The sequence below is a fragment of the Mytilus trossulus genome, chromosome 1 (genome assembly GCF_036588685.1).
Source record: "Mytilus trossulus isolate FHL-02 chromosome 1, PNRI_Mtr1.1.1.hap1, whole genome shotgun sequence".
Taxonomy (NCBI): Eukaryota; Metazoa; Mollusca; class Bivalvia; order Mytilida; family Mytilidae; genus Mytilus; species Mytilus trossulus.
In genome coordinates this window covers 98,900,342-98,927,925 of record NC_086373.1, presented here as the reverse complement: position 1 = coordinate 98,927,925, position 27,584 = coordinate 98,900,342, and the positions used below count along the sequence as shown (strand labels likewise).

At 30.0% G+C, this 27,584-nt stretch overlaps 2 protein-coding genes across 3 annotated transcripts in view; both read left to right on the top strand.

Annotated features, from left to right (window-relative positions):
* Nucleotides 1-431: 431 nt before the first annotated feature.
* Nucleotides 432-27,584, top strand: part of LOC134693106 (uncharacterized) — a 43,852-nt gene continuing 16,699 nt past the window's right edge. Inside the window, exons 1-5 of the mRNA XM_063553818.1 lie at nt 432-869; nt 2,346-2,439; nt 6,085-6,181; nt 7,456-7,587; nt 12,143-12,195. Coding sequence (XP_063409888.1) covers nt 863-869; nt 2,346-2,439; nt 6,085-6,181; nt 7,456-7,587; nt 12,143-12,195 — 383 coding nt within the window. The 5' untranslated portion in view covers nt 432-862. The remainder of the gene's footprint in view (nt 870-2,345; nt 2,440-6,084; nt 6,182-7,455; nt 7,588-12,142; nt 12,196-27,584) is intronic.
* Nucleotides 15,368-25,308, top strand: LOC134693061 (uncharacterized). Of its 2 annotated transcripts, XM_063553766.1 has the most exons (7): nt 15,368-16,489; nt 17,710-17,799; nt 18,432-18,623; nt 19,370-20,001; nt 20,647-20,730; nt 21,934-22,056; nt 22,954-25,308. In XM_063553766.1, exons 1-7 carry the CDS (start codon nt 16,425-16,427, stop codon nt 23,214-23,216), a joined length of 1,449 nt encoding a protein of 482 aa, XP_063409836.1. In that variant the 5' UTR covers nt 15,368-16,424; the 3' UTR covers nt 23,217-25,308. The 2 variants fall into 2 exon arrangements, with proteins under 2 accessions (XP_063409836.1, XP_063409843.1); XM_063553773.1 differs by lacking the exons at nt 20,647-20,730; nt 22,954-25,308 and adding an exon at nt 20,536-20,586 and having other exon boundaries at nt 21,934-22,000.

The following is a 27,584-nucleotide window of genomic DNA, read 5'->3' as shown; positions in this document are numbered from 1 at the left end:
TTCCCCATTTCCATTCTCAATTTTATAATATAACAATGGCCATATTCCTGACTTGGTACAGGACATTTGTATGATATTTTAAATAAAACTTGAAATAAAGAATGTGATAAATGTTTATTAAATTTAACCCATATGATCCAATAGACCTTATCGCTATTTGAACGCCATCTAACATTTTAATAAATGGCTATTATATATTTTGAATTTATTGAACCATAAAACTAATTTTTGACTTCTTCCACAAAGCGGATTATGTAAAATGTGAAGAGTCAATAATTAGTTTTATGGTTCAATAAAATCAAAATAAATTATTGCCTTTCATTATAAATAAATTTCTATCAAAAATAAGACTTTTGAACTTTATTTTTTTTTATATTAACAATAATAACGTACACACATGTTGGTGATGAATACACAACATCAGAGTGGGCGTGTCGTCATAAAAATTGGCAACATTGAAAGTAAAACTAATAGTTTTAACCAATCAGAAGACAGTTAAAACACCAAATTTATTTATTACTTGATATCACACAGGTTCCTGAAAAAATTTTGACGTCATAAAACAAAACATTTGACTACAATGGAAAAGCGATCGTTCTGTACGTCAAAAGTTCAAGCGGGATTAGCGACAAGGTGTATAACATGTATGGTCTGAAACATATCTATAGACTATACTTAGCACGGGCTTATGATCCTGAATTTTATTCACCTAATTTCAGATCAGCTTCTTGGGAAGAACACTTAATTTTCCAACAAATCTGGAGGCCTGCGAGAAGAATTTATTTGATTTAAATCGATATGGACGATACTGTTACATGTACCATTTACACGATTGACATCTCTTTGCATTTTATGCAATACAATGGCAGGTGAGTTTGAAATTAAATAAGGTTATCAGGTGAGGATGCCATTTTTTGTAGGCTGCCATCTTTTAGTTTTGTGAGTTGGTTTGGTTTGGTTTGATTACTATTTTGATGTTTCTTTACAGTCGATATTCCACAACAGCTGCTTTTAGGGCCAGGTTGATCAGCTGGGCAGTTGGCTAACTAGAACAATGTGTTGATGTTAGATGAATCATTGAATCTGTAGTAGATGACTGCATTCTGCACTCAGACATCTGGGCAGCATATGACACTCACCCCTCCACAATGGGTTTCAGAGTGTTGCTGACGCTGGTCTATTGTAAGGGAGCCTTATAAACTAGTTTGTTGTTGAACCATCTCAGAATGTGTATTGCAGTCACATTCCAATGATGTATTGTTTGACCTTATGGGAATTAATAATTACTTTGATAGGTTCTGTTTGTTTTCAAACAATTCTTTAACGCTTCAAGAATTACACCAATTTTCTGATAACATACATACATGAACAGCAGTTGTTTCTACGATGACAATTGCCGATTTCAAAACTTGAATGTGTATGATTGTGTAACCAAATTACCATGGTAATTTTAGCATGAATGTTTGGTGAATGTCAAGTCTGAAGGGTAGTACATTGTAGGACAACTCATACATTTTTGTTTCAAATTGAACCATGTTTTGATATTTGTTTTTACTGTTGAATTTAATTGTTATGTCAAAATAGATAATTATTCACCTTGAGCAATGTATTATTGTTGACCATTATATAATCTTTTTTTTTTTTTGGCAAAATCGTCTCCAAATGAATATGTGATTTTAATATTACTTCGCAAGCTTCAATCAAATCAAAAATAAATGCAAAAAATGTGATTTTTTTTCTTCTTTCAAAACACAACCAATATACAGAATTAATTGCAGGATAAAGACGATAACTGTTTAGTGTCTTTTAATATTAGCTGTATTTTTTTACTTGCTCGAAACAGGAATAATAGCTTGCATTACACCTGTTTCCTAGCTTCATACTAGGAATATGATATTTAAAGACACTAAACAGTTATCGTTTATGAATATGATATCACAAAGATATAAAGGTGGATTCCTTAACAAACCCTAAATTGTAATTAAAAAAACATGATATTGTGACATGAAATCTACAGAGCATGAAATATCTCTTTGTAAATATATTTGGTAGCTAAGACAACCTGAAGGGTTCTACATGTTCTAGCTGCAGTAGAAAAAGTGAAAAGAATATGAAATCAATGAGCGAAATACCAATCTTTGTTATTTTTCTCTTTTTGGAAGCACAGAATCACCCAAAACTAATTTTATTAATCTTAGTACAGTGTATTACAAAATTATATGCATTTGCTTGAACAAATATCATTATTTTGTCAAGTGTAGAGTTGGCAACCCTTAAGCCCATTTGAATGTTAAAAACAGTTTTCGACACAAACTGAACTGAAGGTTTTTTTTACTTTTGTACAGATATTAGAAAGGTGAAATGTGTGCTCAATGGTGGATTGGAAAAAGAGGTTGTAGCTGACAAATCAAAAGGAAAAAGAAGATTGAAACGTGAAAGGTTTTTGTAAATTATTTATATAAAATGCCAAAAAACTATTTAAAGTAGATTTGGTGTCTTTTTCTGAGCACCCCAGTTGGACATGTTCCAAAGGAAATTTCAATGATTAAAAAAAACCACACAGAACCTCTGTTTGTTTTATTAAATGATCAAGTCTGTTATGGTTTGAATTTATCCATTATTTACCCCACTATTGTTGTTTGTTCTATTAAGGCTGTATGGTTTGAAATGATCCATTATATTATCAGCCTTACTATAGTTGTTTGTTCTATCAAGGCTGTTATGGATTGAAATTAACCATTATCAGCCTTAGTATAGTTGTTTGTTCTATCAAGGCTGTTATGGTTTGAAATTATTCATTATCAGCCTTACTACTGTTGTTTGTTCTATCCAGGCTGTTATGGTTTGCAATTATCTATTATCAGCCTTACTATAGTTGTTTGTTCTTTCAAGGCTGTTATGGTTTGAATTTATCCATTATCAGCCTTACTACTGTTGTTTGTTCTATCAAGGCTCTAATGGATTGAAATTATCCATTATCAGCCTTACTATAGTTGTTTGCTTTATCAAGGCTGTTATGGTTTGAAATGATCCATTATCACCCTTGCTACTGTTGTTTGTTCTATTAAGGCTGTTATGGTTTGAAATGATCCATTATCAGCCTTTTGTTTGTTCTATTAAGGTTGTTATGGTTTGAATTTATCCATTATCAGCCTTACTATAGTTGTTTGTTCTATCAAGGCTGTTATGGTTTGAATTTATCCATTATCAGCCTTACTACTGTTGTTTGTTTTATCAAGGTTATTATGTTTTGAATTTATCCATTATCAGCCTTACTGCTGTTGTTTGTTCTATCAAGGCTGTTATTGTTTGAATTTATCCATTATCAGCCTTACTGCTGTTGTTTGTTCTATCAAGGCTGTTATTGTTTGAATTTATCCATTATCAGCCTTACTACTATTGTTTGTTTTATCAAGGCTGATATGGTTTCAATTTATCCATTATCAGCCTTACTATAGTTGTTTGTTCTATCAAGGCTGTTATGGTTTGAATTTATCCATTATCAGCCTTACTACTGTTGTTTGTTCTATCAAGTCTGATATGGTTTGAATTTATCCATTATCAGCCTTACTATAGTTGTTTGTTCTATCAAGGCTGTTATGGTTTCAATTTATCCATTATCAGCCTTACTACTGTTGTTTGTTCTATCAAGGCTGTTATGGTTTGAATTTATCCATTATCAGCCTCAATATTGTTGTTTGTTCTATTAAGGCTGATATGGTTTGAATTTATCCATTATCAGCCTTACTATAGTTGTTTGTTTTATCAAGGCTGTTATGGTTTCAATTTATCCATTATCAGCCTCAATATTGTTGTTTGTTCTATTAAGGCTGATATGGTTTGAATTTATCCATTATCAGCCTTACTATAGTTGTTAGTTCTATCAAGGCTGTTATGGTTTGAATTTATCCATTATCAGCCTTACTACTGTTGTTTGTTCTATCAAGGCTGTTATGGTTTGAATTTATCCATTATCAGCCTTACTATAGTTGTTTGTTTTATCAAGGTTGTTATGGTTTGAATTTATCCATTATCAGCCTTACTGCTGTTGTTTGTTCTATCAAGGCTGTTATTGTTTGAATTTATCCATTATATTATCAGCCTTACTACTGTTGTTTGTTTTATCAAGGCTGTTATGGTTTGAATTTATCCATTATCAGCCTCAATATTGTTGTTTGTTCTATTAAGGCTGATATGGTTTGAAATGATCCATTATCAGCCTTACTATAGTTGTTTGTTCTATCAAGGCTGTTATGGTTTGAATTTATCCATTATCAGCCTCAATATTGTTGTTTGTTCTATTAAGGCTGATATGGTTTTAATTTATCCATTATCAGCCTTACTAAAGTTGTTTGTTCTATCAAGGCTATTATGGTTTGAAATGATCCATTATCACCATTGCTACTGTTGTTTGTTCTATCAAGGCTCTAATGGATTGAAATTATCCATTATCAGCCTTACTATAGTTGTTTGTTCTATCAAGGCTGTTATGGTTTCAATTTATCCATTATCAGCCTTACTACTGTTGTTTGTTCTATCAAGGCTGTTATGGTTTCAATTTATCCATTATCAGCCTCAATATTGTTGTTTGTTCTATTAAGGCTGATATGGTTTTAATTTATCCATTATCAGCCTTACTAAAGTTGTTTGTTCTATCAAGGCTGTTATGGTTTGAAATGATCCATTATCACCATTGCTACTGTTGTTTGTTCTATCAAGACTGTTATGGTTTGAAATGATCCATTATCAGCCTTACTATAGTTGTTTGTTCTATCAAGGCTGTTATTGTTTGAATTTATCCATTATCAGCCTCAATATTGTTGTTTGTTCTATTAAGGCTGATATGGTTTGAATTTATCCATTATCAGCCTTACTATAGTTGTTTGTTCTATCAAGGCTGTTATGTTTTGAAATGATCCATTATCACCATTGCTACTGTTGTTTGTTCTATCAAGACTGTTATGGTTTGAAATTATCCATTATCAGCCTTACTATTGTTGTTTGTTCTACTAAGGCTGTTATGGTTGGAAATGTCAGATCAATTATCAACACCCCCCCTACTATTGTTGTTCTATTAAGGCTGTTTTGGTTTGAAATTATTCCTTATCAACCTCATTATTTTTGTTTGTTGTATGAAGGCCAATAAAGGGCCAAATCAAGCATATATCTACCAGTAGTTTCCAGATAATGACTTGTGTTTAAGTGTTTTGATCTCTCTGAAATATTTCTACAAGTTTCAATACGACAAAGGAAAGACATGGATCGAGTGTGGTGGTTATTGCTCCTAGGGGGGATTCAAAAAGTGTAGGGTACTTCTATTTTTAAGGGTGTTCAAGAAGAAAAGTATTGCACAATAGGTTTGTAAGATCTTGACATTTTTTATTTTGTTTCAGAAACCTATACTATGCCAAAAATTTGATAACAATCAAAATTCAGACAGTATCAAGCTTAAATATTGTGTTCAAATTTGTCCCAACTGTTCAGGTTCTAACCTGTGTGGTTGTATCAGGCTGTACTCATTGAAGCATTTTTTCTATAGTTTATTCCATCTTCCTGTTTGGATAGGCAATTGCAAACTTCAACATCTAGATTTACATAATAAAATTGATTACTGATATATTATAAAAATCATATAAGAGCTTTCCAATTTAATATTGATGGTTTTAAACATAAGCACTATGGAGTAGTATCAATTTCATTTAGGCAACTCTGCAAAAACGTGTCTGTCAGTTTCAACACAATATTTAAAATTACCCATTTAACCAGATGTTTGGCATTTCACAGGTATGAAAAACAATTTTGAAATATACCATGTATTGCTTTTGTATCTTCTTCACAGATGTATTTTTATGGCTTAAGAAATAAACCCTTTCTAGCAAAAAATATACCAAGGTATTTTTACTCAGTTGCAAGTTCTAATTCTGTATTCTGTATAAAAAAAAATATATTTTTTGGATTGTTTTCCTTTAGAGACTTTAAGAACTTTTGTCTTATTAATATTTATTTACAGTTGCTATTTTACACAACAGAAGTCTGACCTTATCATTCCTTTTAAATCCATGCTTTACTTTCAATTTCATCCAGAAAATCAGAGCAAGCAAGTTCGTGTAGTTATAAGCAGCCAAAAGACTCTCAGCATGTTATACCGGAAGAATGTACTTCAGAAATTTATGAGAAAACTGTATGTTTATTAATTGTATAACCCATAAAAATTTGTTTGGATAAAAAATGTTATTCCCTCAGTAAAATTATATGTCAGCATTGAAATCCTTGAAGAGAAAGGCCATAATATGACCAAAATTATATTTTTAAGGAGTTGGTGCATTAATAAGCTATTTAGGCCCAAAATATAACAGTTTTTCAAAATTGTTCAAATGTAAACTTTAAGCTTTTAAGTCATGCTAAATTAATGAAATCTTCAAAATGTTTGCATTTTGGTTAATTTGTGTTCATTCATTAGATTTAATTGAAAGTCCTATTTGTAATTGATGATGACACATAATGTATAAAAGGTTGATAATGAACACCAATGCTTCTACTTTTATTTTTGTAAAAAAAAGAAAAGTTACATATTATGGCATATTTGATAGATTTTTCATCTATAAGATTGAAATTGAGCGCATTCAAATGAATAAATAATTTCAAATCTTTCACATACTATGGATTCATTATTATTCATTGGACACCAATTTTTCTTAGATTTCATGGTTATAGTTGAACTATGAAATTAAGTGTTTAACAATTGACAAATTTTCTAAGGCTTGTATTAATGCTTAAGCAAAACCAGTAAATTGAGGTCCCTGAACACATGCAAAACAACAACTGGTGCCCACAAAAAAATAAATGAATCCACAGTAAAGTAATTGCATCTACTGAAAGTGTCCAATATTTTCATCAGATGAACTTTGTAGGCTAAAATCAGCCTTTACTGGATCAGAACCTTTAAAGGATGAACTACAACAAACAGACAAATTGGTTCTAAATTGCGCAGTTAGATTGTTGTCATAGAATCCCAAGATGTATTATTAAAATCTGCATTACTACTGTGACACTTAAAGTAGTAAAAATATTTGTTGGATTTTCAAATAATCTTAGTTGACTGAAAATAACAGTGTTACTTCCTTTATAAAAAAGTGATTACTAAAAACTCCTAATTCTAATGTCAATTCTATGATAGGGAAAATCCTTTAAAATATGCCAAATTAAATGTTACACCATAGATACAACAAACAATTTATCATATTTCTTACTTAGTAAATGGTTTCATGCTAACTCAACCTCTCCCTTATATGATAGTTATTTATAGTAAAAACTGTGGTAACCTACATCCCAAATATACAACACAATTGACTGATTTTTATTTTCAAGCTGCATTTTAAGTTTTCTTTATATATCATTGTAAAATGAATAATAGCATTGAAAGAATAGTATTTATATTTTTTTCTTTTTTTTCAGGAAAATCTACCCTTTGATGGTGAAGAAATTTATACCAGTCTGTTAAAGTCAATGCATGCTATTGTTCCTGTTGACAACCAGTATAAAGCATTTTTAATGCAAGACTACAACATGTGTAAGAAGATGTTAAAGGTAAAGAAAATTGTAGCTTATCATTAAATATTACTAACATTACTGGTATAGTTTTCAGTTTCAGAATTAAAGTAGTGACAACTCTTCAACTACTTTCTTTGTTAACATTTACCTGCTGTTAATAAATCCTCTGGTGATGGAAATATGACTTTTAACTAACCACTACAACAATTTCAATTTATGGTATTGACTAAGTCTGCATACAACCTGTTAGGAAATTGCTATTTCCTTTAATATTTAAATTCTTGGTTCACCTGTTCACATGAAACAAAAACAAAAATTGGAATCCTATGAATAATAATGAATCCACAGTATTACCTTTTAGTACAATTGTCATGATTGTATACAAATTTTGTTGGTTTGATCTATTTTCCTGAAAATTTTGAAGATTAATTGCAATTCAAAAAGCAACATTTATCAGCAAGACAATATATAAAAAAACAATTGATTTTTTGTTTTTTTTTGGTAACCTACTGTATACTGATGATATCTCCCCTAAAAAAAAAACACATTTGCTATTAAATTTTTATCTTCTATATTTCAGGATCAGTATGTTGTTTTACAGAGGAGAGTTCTTATTATTGAAGGAATACACAGATGGATGTATTGTTGTTCCTGTAATGTTGCCCAAGAAAGACTCCTGCTAAGCATACCTGACAATCTTACAGGAAACATTGAAAAGGGTACAATTATAAAATTGAAAAAAAGATACATTAACATAAATTCTACACGAACCTCTCATTTCTTCGGTTTATTCAACATTATGCAGTGCACAGACAATTAAGAATATAGTATGAAAGTCAAACTGACATGTATTTTTTGGGATAAGTCTATCGTCAAATTCTTGGTTGACAATAAGTTGAATGGCATTCCCTGCTTCCAAATAATCATAGTATAACATTTTTCAGATTATACTATTGTGATAATTTTTTGTCCCCTTTGTCACAAAAAGTGAGACATAGTTATTGCTTTTTGGCGGTAGTGTTTTTGCAATTGTTACCTTTTCTACTTACGTAAGTTTGATAAAAACTGCTTGTGATACCTCAAATATATTTTGTATGATGATGTATTACTATCAGTACATATTATTTTGAAAAGTATTTTAAGGTTTTGTCCAATGCCTTTCAATTTGTTAACAATTTAGAAGGCTAAGTTTGTCTTAAACTTTTTTTTTGTATGAAGTACTTGTGATATATACTTTAAAGTTGTATTACTATCAGTATTTATCAGTTGACAACTATTTTGAGGACCAGATCACTAGTTCATGGTCTGGCAATGTTGAACAGTCTAAATATTATGCCTACAGGTGAGACATATATGTGTATAGTTTGCAGATATTACCAAAAATGAGGAATTTTATGATTTTTCTAATAAATAAACATGAATATAAGATAATGTAAACACATATCAAAACAAAATACTGGGTTAAAAAGATCATGCAGTCTCTGCCATTTAATTTTGCATTCTGTATCAAAGTTTATGTCAGCTTAATTTCTGGTGCAAAATAAAATTAATTATAGTATAACTAATCGCCGTATTTGAATATAAAAAATAAGACAACACGTGACCGGACGACGCCTGGATTAAACGAGTGCGCAGCACGAGTTTAATCCATAGCGGCGTTCGGTCACAAGTTGTCTTATTTTTCATATTCAAATACGGCGATTAGTTATACTTTTTATTACATTGGCTATTAATGGCTTTTTTTTATGAAATTAATGCAGAAATTGTAAGGAACTATATTATTTTCCTACACATTCACAATTTGCTTTGATCCGACGTTATCGACGTCTTGACAACGCCTATTGTTGTATGACGTCAGAGAGTGAAATAACGACGTTTATTTCACATGTGAAATTATCGGTTTTTTTTCAACTGGGAAATCAATGTAATTCATTGCAACCAATGTAATAATACAAAATAAAATAAAATACAACTTTTTTTTCCATTGGTATGGATTTTAAAAATGGTGTTTTAATAGTTTGATGTAAATATAGCAAAATAACAACTAATTACAATTAAGGTAATTGTAAGGTCAGTTTCTTATAACCTGTAAACAATGAAAATTTCAAAAGTGTGTGATAAATCACATAAGACAAGGCCTACTCAGTTGTTGATACTCTCCGTTGCTAACTTTTTACTAACATTGTCAGGTGATTGCTGTTTTCTGTTTGGCATACTTGGTATCCTAATCCGTATCAAAATTTCATGTGATGCGATGTTCTTGTTCTGAATATTTTCAAGGTTATTTTCAAATTTGAAACCATTTATAACTGTCAATGTGAAATATCAAATAATATTTTTATTTTAGATTTGGAAGAAAAATGCATACATGTTGCACCTGCAAAGGGAATAATAGAGGGTTTTCAAATGGAAATTTCTCCAGAGGCAGCCTATGTTAAAGGTTAAACTAAAATATAGAAAAATTCTTACTTAAAAATGAGAATATGAATGTGATACTGATGTGATAGTTGATACAAAGCATGGTATTTCATCATAAGGACTTTTTTTAATAAGTTCTTTCTCTAATAATACTTTTACTTTAAGAAAAAGTGTCATGCACAGCATTGAAGGGAGATAACTCAGAATTTTAAGATATCAAGTATACATTTTTCCTTTCAGTTATAGTAAATAGTTCTTATTTTCTTGAGATTGAGTTATTTCCAACAGTATATGATTTCAAAAGTTAAAGATGACACAAAAGGTGTGAAAGTAGTTCAATTTACTGACACTATAGAAATATTATTAATTTATCAATAAGCACCAATTGCCAAATCCAACATACTAGGTATAGTACTTGAAATAATATATACAAATCCTACCTTAACTCTACTACAGATGAATATACTATAGAATTATATTTCAAAAACAATAATTTTGTGTAGTTGCATTTAATCCTTGAAGGGAGGTTATTCATATTATAACAAAAAGATTAACTAAAATAATTATGTTATGATCTGTCCCATGAAATTTCTGAAATGATACAAAATGTATGTGAAAATTCTATTGAATTTGTATTATATGGTACAAAAATTAAACTCAACCATAAGAAATTCATCTTGAATTTTTCACTTGGTTTAAGGTGAAAATTTGTATGTTAATTTCATGTCAAAATCAATAAATTTCAAGTCAGTTTAAAATTATCAAACAAAAATATAAAACAAAAAATAACAGGTATTAGTTTTAAACATAAGTTTAAGTATTGGATTTTTTTTTTTTTTTAACTTGACACCATTAATAATTGTGTATGCCCCCTCTGTAGTGGAGGGTGCATTAAGTTTTACCCTTGCCGTAAGTATATCTGTACTTTCTTTCCCAATTTGGTTTTGTTTCTGTAACTTGAGTTTGCATCAACCAAAAGTTATTAAATTTATTTCCTGTGGATTTATTCACGTGAAAAATTTCCGTTGAATAGAAGTTCAGGTCAGATACACATGAAATTGATGGGAGCAAAATTTGGCTGATTTAAACAAACAAGAAACACACAAGAATTAATTCTATTTGATGTTGATAAGATTTTGTGATTGCTTAACTTTCATTGTACCAACTTACATTATAAGTTTTACATTTTAAGAATTGATAATTTTTCCAACAATTTGCATATTTATACTGGAAAATTACCATATGTGCAGTTAAAAACATTAAATAACTTATATAAAATTGACAATGGAAATGGGGAATTTGTCAAAGAGACAACAACCCGACCAAATAAGAAAACAACAGCAAAAGGTCACAGGTCTTCAATGTAGCGAGAAATTCCCACACCTGGAGTTGTCCTTCAGCTGACCCCAAAACAAATATATACTAGTCTAGTGATAATGAATGCCATACTTATTTCCAAATTGTACACAAGAAAGTAAAATTAAAATAATACAAGACTAACAAAGGCCAGAGGCTCCTGACTTGGGACAGGCGCAAAAATGTGGCGGGGTTAAACATGTTTGTGAGATCTCAACCCTCCCCCTATACCTCCAGCCAATGTAGAAAAGTAAACGCATAATAGTACGCACGTTAAATTCAGTTCAAGAGAAGTCTGAGTCTGATGTCAGAAGATGTAACCAAAGAAAATAATCAAAATGACAATAATACATAAATAACAACAGACTACTAGCAGTTAACTGACATGCCAGCTCCAGAGTTCAATTAAACTGAATGATTGGATTAATGATGTAAAATGCTACCTTTTATATCCATTCTTTTACATGTTTCCATTTCTGAATAAATTTGTATGCACTGCAAGAATATTATTTCTATTAAAAGTTAGAACTCCACATATATTAAATTATGAGTTCAAAATTATGCACTTTTGCTTTCAATCTCAAAAAATTTATATTTATATGACTGATCAAAACTTATTAATCATACATGTTTAACTATTATTTATTAAAAAGAATAAGTGTGTGTAACACGCTTTACAGAAATAAACTATGTAGACATTTTTAAAATCAATTAGTGTAAAAACTATTGGTTATCAGAATTATTAACGCTGATGTCCTCCATTTGGTAAGACATATTGAGTAAGTACATAGAAAGTAACCTGATATTTGTTTTGTAGGCAAGCAAACTGAAAATGAAACAGATCACACATATGACAAGCAAAGGGCAAATGTAAGTATTTTTTTGTTGACAATAAGTGTTTTGAAGATTCAGTTCATGAGAAATTGTGTCATTTAAGAAAAAAATATCATTATGAAATTCTCTCTTTATTACAGAACAGTCAGTTGTTGATAAAGATAGAAAGGAGAACTTAGTTATGACTGATTTCAAGAACATATGATGTCTATGTCATTTCAGTAAATGTGCAGATTAATAAGTATATATGTGTAACAAAATGCTCCTTATGTTCTCATCTGAATGTTTTTTTTTAACTGATTTTGAAATAGATGGAAAAAGATATATCCAAAGTAGACAGAGGAATCCGAGACAATTATTTTAAAACTTAGCTTTTACTTAGAAAAATAAGGTTGGTTATAATAACTTAAAAAACGGAAAAAAAACAATTTACTTTAAAAAGAGGAGTGTTCACAATTTAAAATTCAGGTAAGTGTAAGCATATAATGATCAGCAAATAGAGGGTAACTAGATTTTAAATCTGAATCACAATTACTAGTTTTTTGTTGAAATCATTTTTGGTTTCAGATGGAACTATTATTTTTTAATAACAAGTACATGGGAGACAATTCTTGTACTATTTTACTTGTTAAAATTTTTCTTATCTTATTTAATCCTTTGGTGATGGAAATATGAACTCATAACTAACCACTAACATGTACATTTAAAGTCTTCATCTGAAGGAGAATCCATTTATTGTAGGTTGGTTTAATTACAATGGGAGACAACTAGTGTACTATTTTACTGATTAACATTTTCCTTTATCTTATTTAATCCTTTGGTGATGGAAATTTACTAACCACTAACAGGTACATAAAAAGTCTTCATCTGAAGGAGAATACATTTATTGTAGGTTGGTTCAATTCCAATGGGAGACAACTCTTGTACTATTTTACTTATTAACATTTTCCTTTATCTTATTTAAATACTTTGGTGATGGAAATTTACTAACCACTAACAGGTACATAAACAGTCTTCATCTGAAGGAGAATACATTTATTGTAGGTTAGTTTAATTCCAATGGGAGACAACTCTTGTACTATTTTACTGATTAACATTTTCCTTTATCTTATTTAATCCTTTGGTGATGGAAATATGACTTTTAACTAACCACTAACAGGTATATAAAAAGTCTTCATCTGAAGGAGAATACATTTATTGTAGGTTGGTTCAATTCCAATGGGAGACAACTCTTGTACTATTTTACTGATTAACATTTTCCTTTATCTTATTTAATCCTTTGGTGATGGAAATTTACTTACCACTAACAGGTACATAAACAGTCTTCATCTGAAGGAGAATACATTTATTGTAGGTTAGTTTAATTCCAATGGGAGACAACTCTTGTACTATTTTACTGATTAACATTTTCCTTTATCTTATTTAATCCTTTGGTGATGGAAATATGACTTTTAACTAACCACTAACAGGTATATAAAAAGTCTTCATCTGAAGGAGAATACATTTATTGTAGGTTGGTTCAATTCCAATGGGAGACAACTCTTGTACTATTTTACTGATTAACATTTTCCTTTATCTTATTTAATCCTTTGGTGATGGAAATTTACTTACCACTAACAGGTACATAAACAGTCTTCATCTGAAGGAGAATACATTTATTGTAGGTTAGTTTAATTCCAATGGGAGACAACTCTTGTACTATTTTACTGATTAACATTTTCCTTTATCTTATTTAATCCTTTGGTGATGGAAATTTACTAACCACTAACAGGAACATAAAAAGTCTTCATCTGAAGGAGAATACATTTATTGTAGGTTGGTTCAATTCCAATGGGAGACAACTCTTGTACTATTTTACTGATTAACATTTTCCTTTATCTTATTTAATCCTTTGGTGATGGAAATTTACTTACCACTAACAGGTACATAAACAGTCTTCATCTGAAGGAGAATACATTTATTGTAGGTTAGTTTAATTCCAATGGGAGACAACTCTTGTACTATTTTACTGATTAACATTTTCCTTTATCTTATTTAATCCTTTGGTGATGGAAATATGACTTTTAACTAACCACTAACAGGTATATAAAAAGTCTTCATCTGAAGGAGAATACATTTATTGTAGGTTGGTTCAATTCCAATGGGAGACAACTCTTGTACTATTTTACTGATTAACATTTTCCTTTATCTTATTTAATCCTTTGGTGATGGAAATTTACTTACCACTAACAGGTACATAAACAGTCTTCATCTGAAGGAGAATACATTTATTGTAGGTTGGTTTAATTACAATGGGAGACAACTCTTGTACTATTTTACTTATTAACATATTCCTTTATCTTATTTAATCCTTTGGTGATGGAAATATGACTTTTAACTAACCACTTACAGGTACATAAAAAGTCTTCATCTGAAGGAGAATACATCTATTGTAGGTTGGTTCAATTCCAATGGGACACATCTCTTGCACAATTATTCACATTACATTGACCTGTTGTTATTTAATCACCTGGTGATTGGAGTATCATCTTTTCTTTATAAATAGATCTATATGAAGTCTTTATTTGACTGAGAATACTGTTAATTCATTTATTTCTTTATATTATGTTTTTTCACTGATATTTATTCATTTTGTTCCAGCCTTTTAAAAATGTAATGGTTAGTTTCTGCTTGTATTAAATTTGTATCGTACACATAATTATAAATATATTCATTTATTTATTTATTAAGATTGAGGTCTTTGGTCTGGAAAATAACTCCAGTATCCTATGTGTAAGATGGCAGGATGCAAATGATACCACCTACAACATTGTGAGAGTAGAATACAGTGGGCTTACACCACAATTGGCATGTCAATCCTGCCCGCATTCATCTGAAACCTGTAAACATATAAAAGGAATACTAAATACAGAAGAAACCTCTGACATTCCAGTCAATGTTAAAGAAGCCTTGAACCAGGAAATGAAATGGAGATCAAGATATGTGCCACAAAGCATCTCCCAACTTAAAATACCATTTGATTGTCCATCTGAGGAGCAGAAAAGGAATCGCCACACACAGGTGCCTAATACGATTGAAGATTTCATACTGAAACTGGTTCCACCAATTGACGGCTCATGTGACTGTGGATCAGGTTGGGGTATTGCCTCTGAAGAAGCAGACATGAAACTGTATACAACAAATGATGTAATACTAGTAAAGAGTGAGTTGCTAAAAAAAATTATCTGATGGATAATAATATTTCTCATAATGTCAACCTTAAAGTCACAGTAATAATACCAAAAAAACAATAAAAAGTTCTGTTTAACTGAAATCTTATAAAGAGGAATCCAGTTTGCTCATTACAGTTGCATAAAATGAAAAACCAATAACAGCCGACATCATAATTTTATTCAATTTCATTCAGAAGCTATTTTTTATAACATATTTCCTGTATTTGCAAAAATGGAATGTTTTAAGCTCAGGGTTTACTGGATATGTCGATTTTTTTTACACAAAATGGCTATTGAGGAAATATTTGTAGTAATTTTTATCATCAACTGTTTTCAGATTTATCAATCAATAACTTCATGCTTCCTCTTTACACATATTCTTCACTATCAGTTTAATCTTAGATATATTATCAATGAAGGAACTGTTGTGGCATTTTTCACAGGAACCCTGGTTTTTGAAAATATTACAGATAAAAAGGGTTTCTTGGAGATGAAATGAGACATTTCAATACTAATTTAAAATGTAGATTTGAGATTTAGAAATGTAGATAGATTGACCTTAGAGAAGGTTTAAACCACAAAAGGAAGGTTGGTATTGATTATTGGATGATTATCCAAATCGTTAAGGAATAAGGGATCAAAAAGAGGCCAAAAACAAGCATTTTTCTAGGTTCAAGGTTATAACTTGTGTAGAGTCTAAAAGTATTTTGATTGCTCTGAAATATAACCACAATAAATAATTTTCAATAATGAAATGCAAATAGGGAAATAGTTTACTCTTGCAAGCTACGTTTTTTTCATGCTCGTGCTCTGTTTATTATTTATTTCATACTTTTAATAGTTGGGTTAAATGTTTTACATTGTAATAAATAAAATATGAGAATTTTGAATTAATTTGGTGAAGATTATTTTGACAGCTAGTTCCCCCAGGCCATCAAATTTCATCAATATAATTTGATACCTTTTTCAACAGCTTATTACCGAAAATGCCTGAATACTGGAGAATGCCAAAATGTTAAGGAATACGATGGCTGTGAAGACCAACTTCTAAATATGGGCACATATTTAGTGTCGCATAAGGTTTTAAGAAATTATCTTAAACAGTATGTAACTCAAGGGTAAGAAATTTCAACCATAAGTGCTTATAATGCACACAAATGTATAAATTAGATAAAAATCATACAGGAAGTGGATATATTTTCAACACATTTTTTTCAATATTCAATAACATTACAACCAAGATCCTTGGGTGTTTATAATTTATTAAAAGAAATCATATAATTTATACACATAGTTAGTATAATTGTCACTGAGATGAAATGGTATGGATGTATGCAGCTATAGTTAGCATACATATTATGACAACAGTATAGTCCATTAAGAAAGACCTAAACCTATTACATATTTCATAAGGGGATCCTCAATGTCGTCATCTTTTATTATGAAGAACATCATCAAATGACAACAATTTAATTGCAGATTACTGATATTTCAAAGGCACATACTTATTGCCAATTTTATCTACATGTATATTCAATTAATGTTATGCAAAAACTTCTCAATTCTAGTGACACTATTAACATTTGTATTGAGGTGTTGAACACCTTGTTTTGGTTTTGCTGTTATGTTTGTACAACTTCTCTTGTTTTTTTACTACAGCTGTAACACTTTAGAATAGATAAAGGAAGATGTGGTTTGAGTGGCAATGAGACAACTTATAAAAGTAAATTATTATAAGTCAAGGTATGTGAGAGCCGTGGTGTAGTGGTTAGTGCATCAGAATGCTAACACAAAGGTTCCGGGTTCAATTCCCGTTGGGGATAAAAATTTCAGGAACTCAATTTTTGGCTCTCCCTATGTCCTTCAATACTCAACTTCTGCTTACACCAAACAGCAAGCTGTACAGAGCCACCAAAAATACTGGTGTTAAACCTTTAAACAGGGAAACAAACAGTATAATCTATATAAAAAACTAGAAACACTATCACTTAAACAGAAGACAACCACTGAACATCAGACTCCTGACTAAGGACAATTGGTTATGTCTTCATCTACCAAATATAGTAACAATGGGACATTGCCTGCCATACAGAATTCATATTATGTTGCTGTAGGGATGGAAAATATTTTGTTTTTGGTATTATAGTTTTCAGAAACATATTTTTTTAGTGGCATTTAAAATCAATATCTGGTAATTGTCAAAATAGTTTTTTGGTATTTGGCACAAAACTGTGGAAGAGCTCATTAAAATTGGCCTTTCTAAGTTTCTAACGTCTCATGGAAAAAAGGTATTTTTTTCTGACATTGACCTTATATTGTCTATTAAATTTCTACAAAGGTGCACACTATCATCATTTTACAAACAATGGACTTGGGAGCAACTTGAAAGTGGGAATTTGAACTTTTCAGAGGAGTTCCAGTATAACAGGTAAGTTACAATAAGTAAATCTGGTTTCAAGAGAAGAAAAAAAGATATCATTCGTATATGCAACGTTTGTGATGCTTTATCATATTAAAAGATATATTTTTATTCAAATGAAAGGCTATGTCAATGTTGCAATATGAAAGCTTTTGAAAATGAATATCATTTTGTAATGATTTGTCCAGCCTGCAGGCATCTGCCTTTGAGATTTTTGCCTAAATATTACTGTTCTTGCCGGAATATGTCAAAATGTTTATCACTTATTCAAACATGTTCAAGAACTTTGGTATTAAAACTTTGTTGTTTGTTAAATGAAAACTGGAAACTACAGTCACAACTGATCAAAGTAGATTATATATGGTACTATTTGTTTAATATTGTGTATTCAGTATCAGGGGAGTGACTGTTAAAAGTCTGGGTATCCAGTATTTCTTTACAAGTCAGACTTCATTTGTTTCCCCAACGTTTTATAGATATACATGTGTTTGAGTATATGCTAGGAAGCAGGCTATTTAATTGAATTTGATAAAGTTTGTATTCATATGGAGGCATTTCAGCATGAGCATTCTTGTTGCATTATTTCATGGATACCTCTTGGCTTAAAATATATAAATATGCTAAAAAAAAAAATTAAATAGGTTAAGATATGCATGGTACAGTTTCCTGGAGTTATTGGATTTGAATTATAACAATGGGTTTTCCTGTCCTGAGTGTGGAGACTGTCCACACACTGTGGTTATGGATGGAGTTTCTTTGGGACTTAGAAAGACCTTCATGCCTTGGAAACAATATTTAAAGGAGACAACAGATAATGCTACATTTGATGGAAGGTATATTAGTATTCTCTTTTAGAGACTTAATTTTACTTGAAGCTCAATAAATACATGTCAGTTTTTTTCGAAAGACAATGAGATGTACAAATATACAAAAAGGTCAAATAGCAAATATGTCAAAAATTGTTGTTCAACATACTTTCAACAATTATAATAAAAAAAAATACTATAAGAAAGTCTTCAAACTTATCTGCCTTAGTATGTGAAAAAAATAAGTCAAGCATCTTGATTTCAGATAGAAAAATAGGTTAACAGATGCATTGACATTAATTTGAATAATGCAATTTCTATCTGACAGATAAAAAATAAAATCCAAATGAATGAGACAGATAGCAGTCAAACAAAAATCCATATGTAAAGAATAAAGTCAGGTTTTACACCAAATTGTGTGCATATCAAAAAAACAATCATCATGAAAAGAACTTGAATAATCAGTGTTGAAATTGTCTGCAAGTATAGAAGAGCTCTTTCTTAAATGGCCATCATCATGGTTATATTTATATTTACAGTTATTAATTTTTGAATATTTTTCAGATAAGTGTTCATATTTTAAAAGAAAGCTATACTTAGTTATTATATTAGGTATACTGCCCTCCTTTGCATACTGGTCAGTTAGCAAGCTAACAAATACAATTCCTTTATGGCACACTCAAGGCGTTTTGCTGTAAAGTGTATTGGAAGAAAGATTTTGAAGTTATAACTGACCAGGGTTTTTCTGTGACACATATATTGTATTATTTCAGTTCTCACAATACACGAGTATTTATCAACAATGCTGAAACGAGAAAGCTACTGTTGAAGTTTGTGAAGGAGGGGTTAGATGAAAAAGAGTACTGCCAATTACAAAAACTAATTACAACTTATCAACCTGCAATGACAGATATTTTGAATGACTTTTGGGAATCTGGTTTTGCCAAATGTCCTGGGATTTATTGTGATTTGTTATCAGTATTATCAAGCAATTATCCAGTTTGTGGTTTTCTGCATGATAACAATAGAATCTTTCAAATATTTTCTGATTGGGGATTTTTTTTTCAAAATGATGACAGTGTGCTTTTGGAGCAAGAAGTTCCTTTATTTTTTAAACTTTTAAAAAACCTGGAATGGAAAATTCCTGAATTTATGCATCCTATCATGAAGGAGTTAGTTGTAAGGGCACAGTCACCATTCATTGGCAAAATACACAACATCTCAGAGTGTGAATCAGGCTGTGCATGTGGAGGGATTGGTTTTTTTCCGACAATGCCAACTCTTTGCCACAGAGGAAACTACAGAATTGATAAAAAAAAACCTAGGATGGAAACAAAATGCACAAAAAAAAGATCAACACATCCAACATTAACACCTGGATTATTTACAGTCTCGTGTATCCATGGTAAATATATTTTGCATACATGTTACAGGTTATTAAACCTCATAAGATAAAGTTAACTGCATCAGAAAAATCATGATTGTATGTTTGTTTAATTCCAATGGGAGATAAATCATGCACTATTAACCAATTGATTAACTACCTAATTAATGCACTAGTGATGTAATTATATCTGTTATTTAATAGGTCCATTAAAGACAACTTATCAACTATTTTCTTTTTTAACATTCATCTGTTATTTAATCCATGGGTGATTGGAACATTATTTTAGTAAACAGGTACAGGGGAGACAACTCTTGTACTGTCTATTTTACTTATTAACATTTTCCTTTATCTTATTTAATCCTTTGGTGATGGAAATATGACTTTAAATTAACCACTAACAGGTATATAAAAAGTCTTCATCTGAAGGAGAATACATTTATTGTAGGTTGGTTCAATTCCAATGGGAGACAACTCTTGTACTATTTTACTTATTAACATTTTCCTTTATCTTGTTTAATGCTATGGTGATGGAATTATTATTTTTACTAACAGGTTCATGGGAGACAACTCATTAACCTTAACTTGCTGATATTTAATCACATGGTAATTTTTATACTTTTATTACATTATCATATACCAGTTTTACACATTTACATTATATAGGCATTTGCTATGGCTATGAGATTATGGAAGATGCAGAGAGTCCCAACATTCCTTTTACTGTTCTCCGTACTAGATTTCATACTGGTAATTATGTTCTTCCTCTGTTTAATGATACTTAATAGATTTCTTTTATTCTGATCCTAATTCAAATATTATGGAAAAAATATCTTTCCAGTTGTAATGCAATGTCATACTGTATCTGCAAGATATAAACACAATAAACAACTTATAATTTGCTTTAGCTTCTGTCATAAATTATTGAATAAATAATCATAACTTCAAGAACTAATCATTCAAGCATACTTGAACTTTATTTAACTATTTTTTATTTTTAAACTTGATTTAACTTTAATATTTTGCTGTCTTCAGCTATAACTATAATTATTATTATTTTTATTGCATGTGCACATACTTTTTACATAGCATGTGTTTCGTCTGTGTGTGATTTATATATTTATTTTGTTTAAGTATATATGTTGCTCTGTCTTTAATCATTTTTGCTACCATTTTCATCAATATCATTGACCTGACAAATTGTAGAAATGAATTAAAATAAGTAAAAGAAAGAGACTAAAAATAGCTAGCAAACTATAGTTACAGATAAATAATATGAGGGCCGCAATACATGTGAAAGGGGACAATTTCTTTTCAACTGATACTTTTCAGATGGCATTATTCATTTAATAATTTATTAATGAACTTGTCCTTTCATAATTGGCTAACATTACATAACTTTATAATTTTTTTGTACTGTTATAAATTGTGCTGTATATGAATATGTTGACATCTAAAGATTGGTCGTTTTGTGATATCATATATCAGTATGTTTAACAGCTACAATTAAGAGCTTTGTTTAAAGGTATATACAAAAACCTTCCCTTGAAAACATTACTTTCTAACCATATAACATATAATGACATATGCGCACTCAATCTCCAAATAATGTACCAAAGTAAAAGTAATAGTAAAACTAGTAAAACTGTTATTTGGATGGAGAATTGTCTCATTGGCACTCACACCACATCTTCTATATCTATAAAATACAAGAAACAAAATTCACAGTAATCCCAAACAAGAATGGAGAGATCTATCAATATTGAGCCACCTTAAAGTGTTCAATTTGTAATATGACTATCATTATAGATACAGAAGGTTTATTTAACTTCATTTGAATTTGATTAGTAGTGATTGACATGTCATTTTTAAATATTTAATTTTATATAAGGGATTAACTGGACATAATATCAATAATGTTGGTGTTGATTTCATTATTTGGTTAATTTGCAGCTCCTAAGCTTATTATCTATGATAATGCATGCAACCTGCATCAGTACTGTCTAAACAGAGACCCTGTGTTTTTCCAACATTCTTGGTTTTTGGTTGATCGTTTTCATTGGTGCAATCATGTTGGTAAGTATGTTTCAATACATAAAAATATTGTAAAAGCTGTCATTTATAAAAGCAATAAGGGAAAATGTATATATTTAATGTTCAACACTAAAAGTGTTTATCAGAATGTCAGCATAGATAGAAGATAGAAAGACTTAATAGTAGATTATTGTAGGAAATAAGTAAATACTTAACAAATTTTCTTTCAACATCCAAACAAAAAAAGCCGGTAATTAAGTTGATCAAAGGTTTGCTTTGCATGCATTTATAAAAGAGCTGTAATATTTGGTCAAATTTATCTATTATCACTTTTTTTATTCAATACTTTATAGTATGTTGATATACTTTCATACAAGATATTAGTCAAAGTCTGAAAAAATAAAATAGTTTAAGTGCAAAATGTTGTTTTGGAAAGAAGATATATATTTAAATAAAATAAAAGACATACAGATATAAAATATTGTCTCCATTTCAAGTAGTGGAAAATTCTACTTTATCTTATTAGAGATGACACATTATGCAAAAGGGGTGAAACATGCAAGGAAAAATATAACAATAAACAGAGCAAAACCAATTTACAAAATTAAAACAGAATGGAATATACATTCAAAAGCCTTTGACGGGAAGGTAATAAGTTGATATAGTATATTATTTAATAATAATAATTATAATAATAATTCTTTATTTAAAGAGGGTTACACAGTTAGCTGTCCCTTGTAGAACATATATTGCACTTGCAAGCTCGTGCAATATAAAATTCTATTTGGAACAATATTCCTCAATATTCATGCAATAACCCTATAATATAATTCTAAGCACATATATTTCAAATGGAACCCATTCAAATTTTTGTCTTATTTACATTTAAAATGAATTAAATGCTCATGCAAATAACATATAATGCCATCTTTTTTTCAGGTTGTCATATAGGATATAATCTAGATAACTACCTACAATATAAATGGATCAACTCACAGGTTGCAGAACAAAGAAATAGCACATTGAAAAAACTGAAGAGTATGCTCTCTTATATGAATTTAAAAAATTTTACAACTCATTGTAATTTTTTTTTATGGTTTCGTAACATGTTAACCCTAGCTCGTATGGACAATGATCTATTTGTAAACACTGATTTCAAGCTTTTTTGCCATCTGAGTAAAGTGTATACTACATGTAAATGAATCAGTTCAATTAACTTTATGAAAACAGAATTCTCATTCTGTTCAGATAAGATTGTATGATCATATTCATCAAAGTAACTAGGCTAATGTTTTATTTTACATCAGATATTTGTTTGTCTTAAAAAAGATAAATTAATATGGCTGCTATCAAAATATGGTTTTTGATTACACACTCAAGTAACATTGTTTCCTATTCATCTGTTATTTCAAGATATAATTTTGTTGAAATGCACTAGAAACTTGCTTACTGAAAAGAACTTACCAGGCATGAAGAAAAACGTGCGACTTATTAGTTCAGGATGAGGACAACTTAAAAAATGTTGGTTTAGGCCTGTGGGTATTTTTCAACCATGTTTTAACATTCTGTTAAATTAACTGATTCTTACAAAGACTGTTACTTTAAATGAATGTATAATTATTTTTTTAATAGATCCATGAGGTGAACATTCAATATTGTAAGAATGGAAGTGAAGAGAAATTATTCATAATTCACATGTCTGTCTCTGTTAAACTCGAGTACAAAGTTAAAAAGCATTGTTAACCTAAAAATCTGAAAAAAATTGCCTTAATAGGCTTAGATAAGCCTTACACTTCATTGTTTTAGCTGTCTGGTACTAGTGATGTAGTCACAGTATCCATTCATGATGTTATAAAAGTAAGGAATTACACAATATGAAGTTAGTTATAAGATATCTTGTGTCAAAATAATTAACTTATCTAATTTACATCTTGATATCAGATAAGACTTTGTAGTCTGTAATCTATATATGACTTTATTCATGGTAAATTTTTTCAGAACTTCTGTTTGATATTTTCTTCTGCATTTGACAGCATAAACAAAAAACATTGATGTTAAACACTTTCCAGGTTTCGAAATTGTATCAAAGTTTTTCTTCACATAACATTGTCAGGTATAATATTGCATTACATTATATTTTATAACAAAACTTGTATTTAATCATTACCTTGAAATTTTAACATGTGATATTTCCAATTATATTTTTCATTGATTGAAGCATTTTTGCGTTCTTTTGAATATACTATGACACATTTATATCTATTTATATACTAGGTAGATTCTATGACAATAAATCTTAAACCATTATTTGCCCTGGCATTAAAGTGGTTTTGCCAACTTTCTCTCTTCTGATGCATGAAACAAGCAAATTATATAAAGAATGTTTATTGCAAGTTTTATAAAGAGATATTACACTAGAAATGAAAAGAACATTTTGTAGTAGAGTACATGTACATCATTTAAGGGTGTTGATTGTGTTAACATAGATGTCTATTTGTTAAATGATATTTGTGAACTGTTTATTTTGCATAAATCTGATGTCAGAGTGGATCTCTTTTTGATTGATTTTTATTGTTAGGATAGGGATTATTGTTATTTAAGCTTGCTTTTGGATATGAGCCACCTTTAAGACATTTGGTCTTTAATTGAGAGTTGTCTCCTTTCATTAAATGCAGTGTATTTCAATTGGAATTGGAAATTTAAATGGTATTCTTTTTTAAATGTTTGCCTATATTTCTTCAGTAATTAGAACAAGAGAGAGTGTGAGAGAAAGAAAGAGAGAGGGAGAGATGCAAGCAAGGTGGGTCTGTGTAGGTGAATGTAGGACAGAAAGTTACAGGACAAAAAGTCACAATTATTTTTTTCTGATTATTTTCTTTGAATAAAACACACTTATTTATACAAAAATATTTTTGTATTTTTCTTGAACTATTGTATATAATGTTGAAAAAGAAAATGTCAAGGTGGCTTGGGTCTTAAATGACTTCATGGTGCCAAGAAATCTTTCTTCTGCATGATTAAAATTAAATAAATCTTTATTTTTCCAGTATAATGACACATTTCATTATCTTTAATTTGAATATATGTAAAAAAGATATATATTAAAAGACTTTCTCTTACATATTCAAACAATTGTCAACAGATTACTTGTGACTTTTTGTCCTGTGACTATCTGTCCCTTTACATGTGTAAGTTCATATCCCATTACTTATAATGTACTTATTTTATAATAATGATAATATTAAATATGATGGCGGATGCAAAGAAAATATTGGAAATAAAAGTGATATTTTTTCTCTAAGTTTTGTTATTTTCCTCTTTAGTACCAAATGAAATCTGGTAGGAATAGGATGACACTATAACATGTACTGAATGTAATGAAATAGAGATAAAATATTTCCTTTTTAAAATCAAAACTGTGCTGTTAGCTGAAAACCAAGAAAATGTGACACCTTATTTATTATAAAGAATTTGTGTAAAATATAATGATTATTTGAAGAATTAACTGGAACAAATATTTCCCTGAAAAAGTTGATACTGAATGTTTGCAATTACTTATATCTTTTTATGCCCCACCTACAATAGTAGAGGGGCATTATGTTTTCTGGTCTGTGGCTCCGTTCCTTCGTCTGTGGTTCTGTTCTTCTGTCTGTGCATCCGTTCGTTCAGGTTAAATTTTTTGGTCAAGGTAGTTTTTGATGAAGCTGAAGTCCAATTAACTTGAAACTTAGTACACTTGTTGCTTATGATATGATCATTCTAATTTTAAAGCCAAATTCGACTTTTGACTTCAATTTCACGGTCCACTGAACATATAAATGAAAGTGAAAGTTTCAGGTTAAAGTTTTTGGTCAAGGTTGTTTTTGTAAAATTGAAGTCTAATCAACTTGAAACTTAGTAAATATGTTCCCTATAGAATAATCTTCATAATTTTGATGCCAAATTAGATTATTATCCAATTTCACTGACCATGGAACATGCAAAAGGATAGTGCGAGTTGGGCATCAGTCTAATTTGGACACATTCTTGTTGTGAGTTTACTTTAGAAACAGAACACCAAATTTTCCCAAAATACTGCTGTAATAAATGCACAATAAACAATCACAATTACTCTTCCCATCTGTAAAAAAACTAGACATACCAAGAAATGCAATGCTGAAACCATGCATACAATACATCTTCTTTCACAAACATGCACTTATCATACTATTATGCTGTCCAAATCCTGAGATACACACATTGGTATGCTGGTTCATTAGGAAAGTTACTTCAGCTTATATAGTTGAATGATACCATGGATATGTTGAAATCAATCAAATGATTTCTACACACATAAAGAGATAACAAAAATAAATTGCTATCCGAAATCAACTTTGCTAGGAATTTTTAGGATGAAAGTGCCAATCAAAAATTATCAACAGGCAAAAGTAACTTGTTTGTAGTAATAATTTATGGTTGATATACTATGAACATGGTATATGCAAATGCATACTTTATTTCCCTGAAATAGTATGGTTGCTATGTAAAACACTCGTTGTTAAGTAGTTTCTACGGAAAATACCAGTCTGAAACTACTGCATGGAAGAAACCAGCTTGTTTGTATTAAACACTGATTCATCTTAAAAACTAGCATGCACATATAAATAAGTTTTTTATGTCATGTGTTGTATGTGCAATTACATACAAAAAGTATGGTTGCTATGCAAAATCAATGTTACTAGGTAGTTTCTAAGCAAAGCACCACTATGAAAATGATGCATAGAACAAAATAGCTGGTATGTATAGGTAAAATGTTGTTGGACATCAAATGTTATAGTTACTGGTCCAAAAACATGTGTTGAATGCCTGCAATAGCATGGTTGCTATGGAAAATATATGCTCCTTATAGGTTTTTATGTAAAATATCAATGTATTAATGATGCATCGACAAATCTATTTAGGATGTTCGGATTATTCCATATGCATACTTTGATTACATAAAATAGTTTGGTTGCTATGCAAAATCCATTTTGTAAATAAGATTCTATGCAACGTACTATTCTGAAAATGATGCATGGAACAAAATAGCTGGTATGTTTCAATGATATGTCAAACATGAAATGTAACGGTTAGTGGGGCAAAATACATGCATGAAACACCTGCAGAAGTATGGTTGCTAATCACAATATTATAATTTACGATGTTAAAGGAAAGAGAAAACCTTTTTCAGATTAATGTTATATAACATAATACACCTTAAAAACAGAGAGAAAAGTTTCTTTGACAGAAAGCAGACACAGCAAGTTTGAATTTATGAATAGCTTGCTATGCAACCATCGAGTAACGTGAAAAAAAGTTGAAATTTAATTTGTAGTACTATCCAAAGACTACAGATTGTATGGATATGAACTGGTTCTGTGAGGGCGCTAAAATACCTTTTTCATGAATTGTTCTTCTAGAATATTTCCGGTCTCAATTTGACTTATACACAAGGCAGGATATGTACAATGACTGTTGCAATTGAAGGATTAACATTGAAGGACTGTTAATATTTGCATGTCCAGAATAGGTGGCAACTACCATATACTACA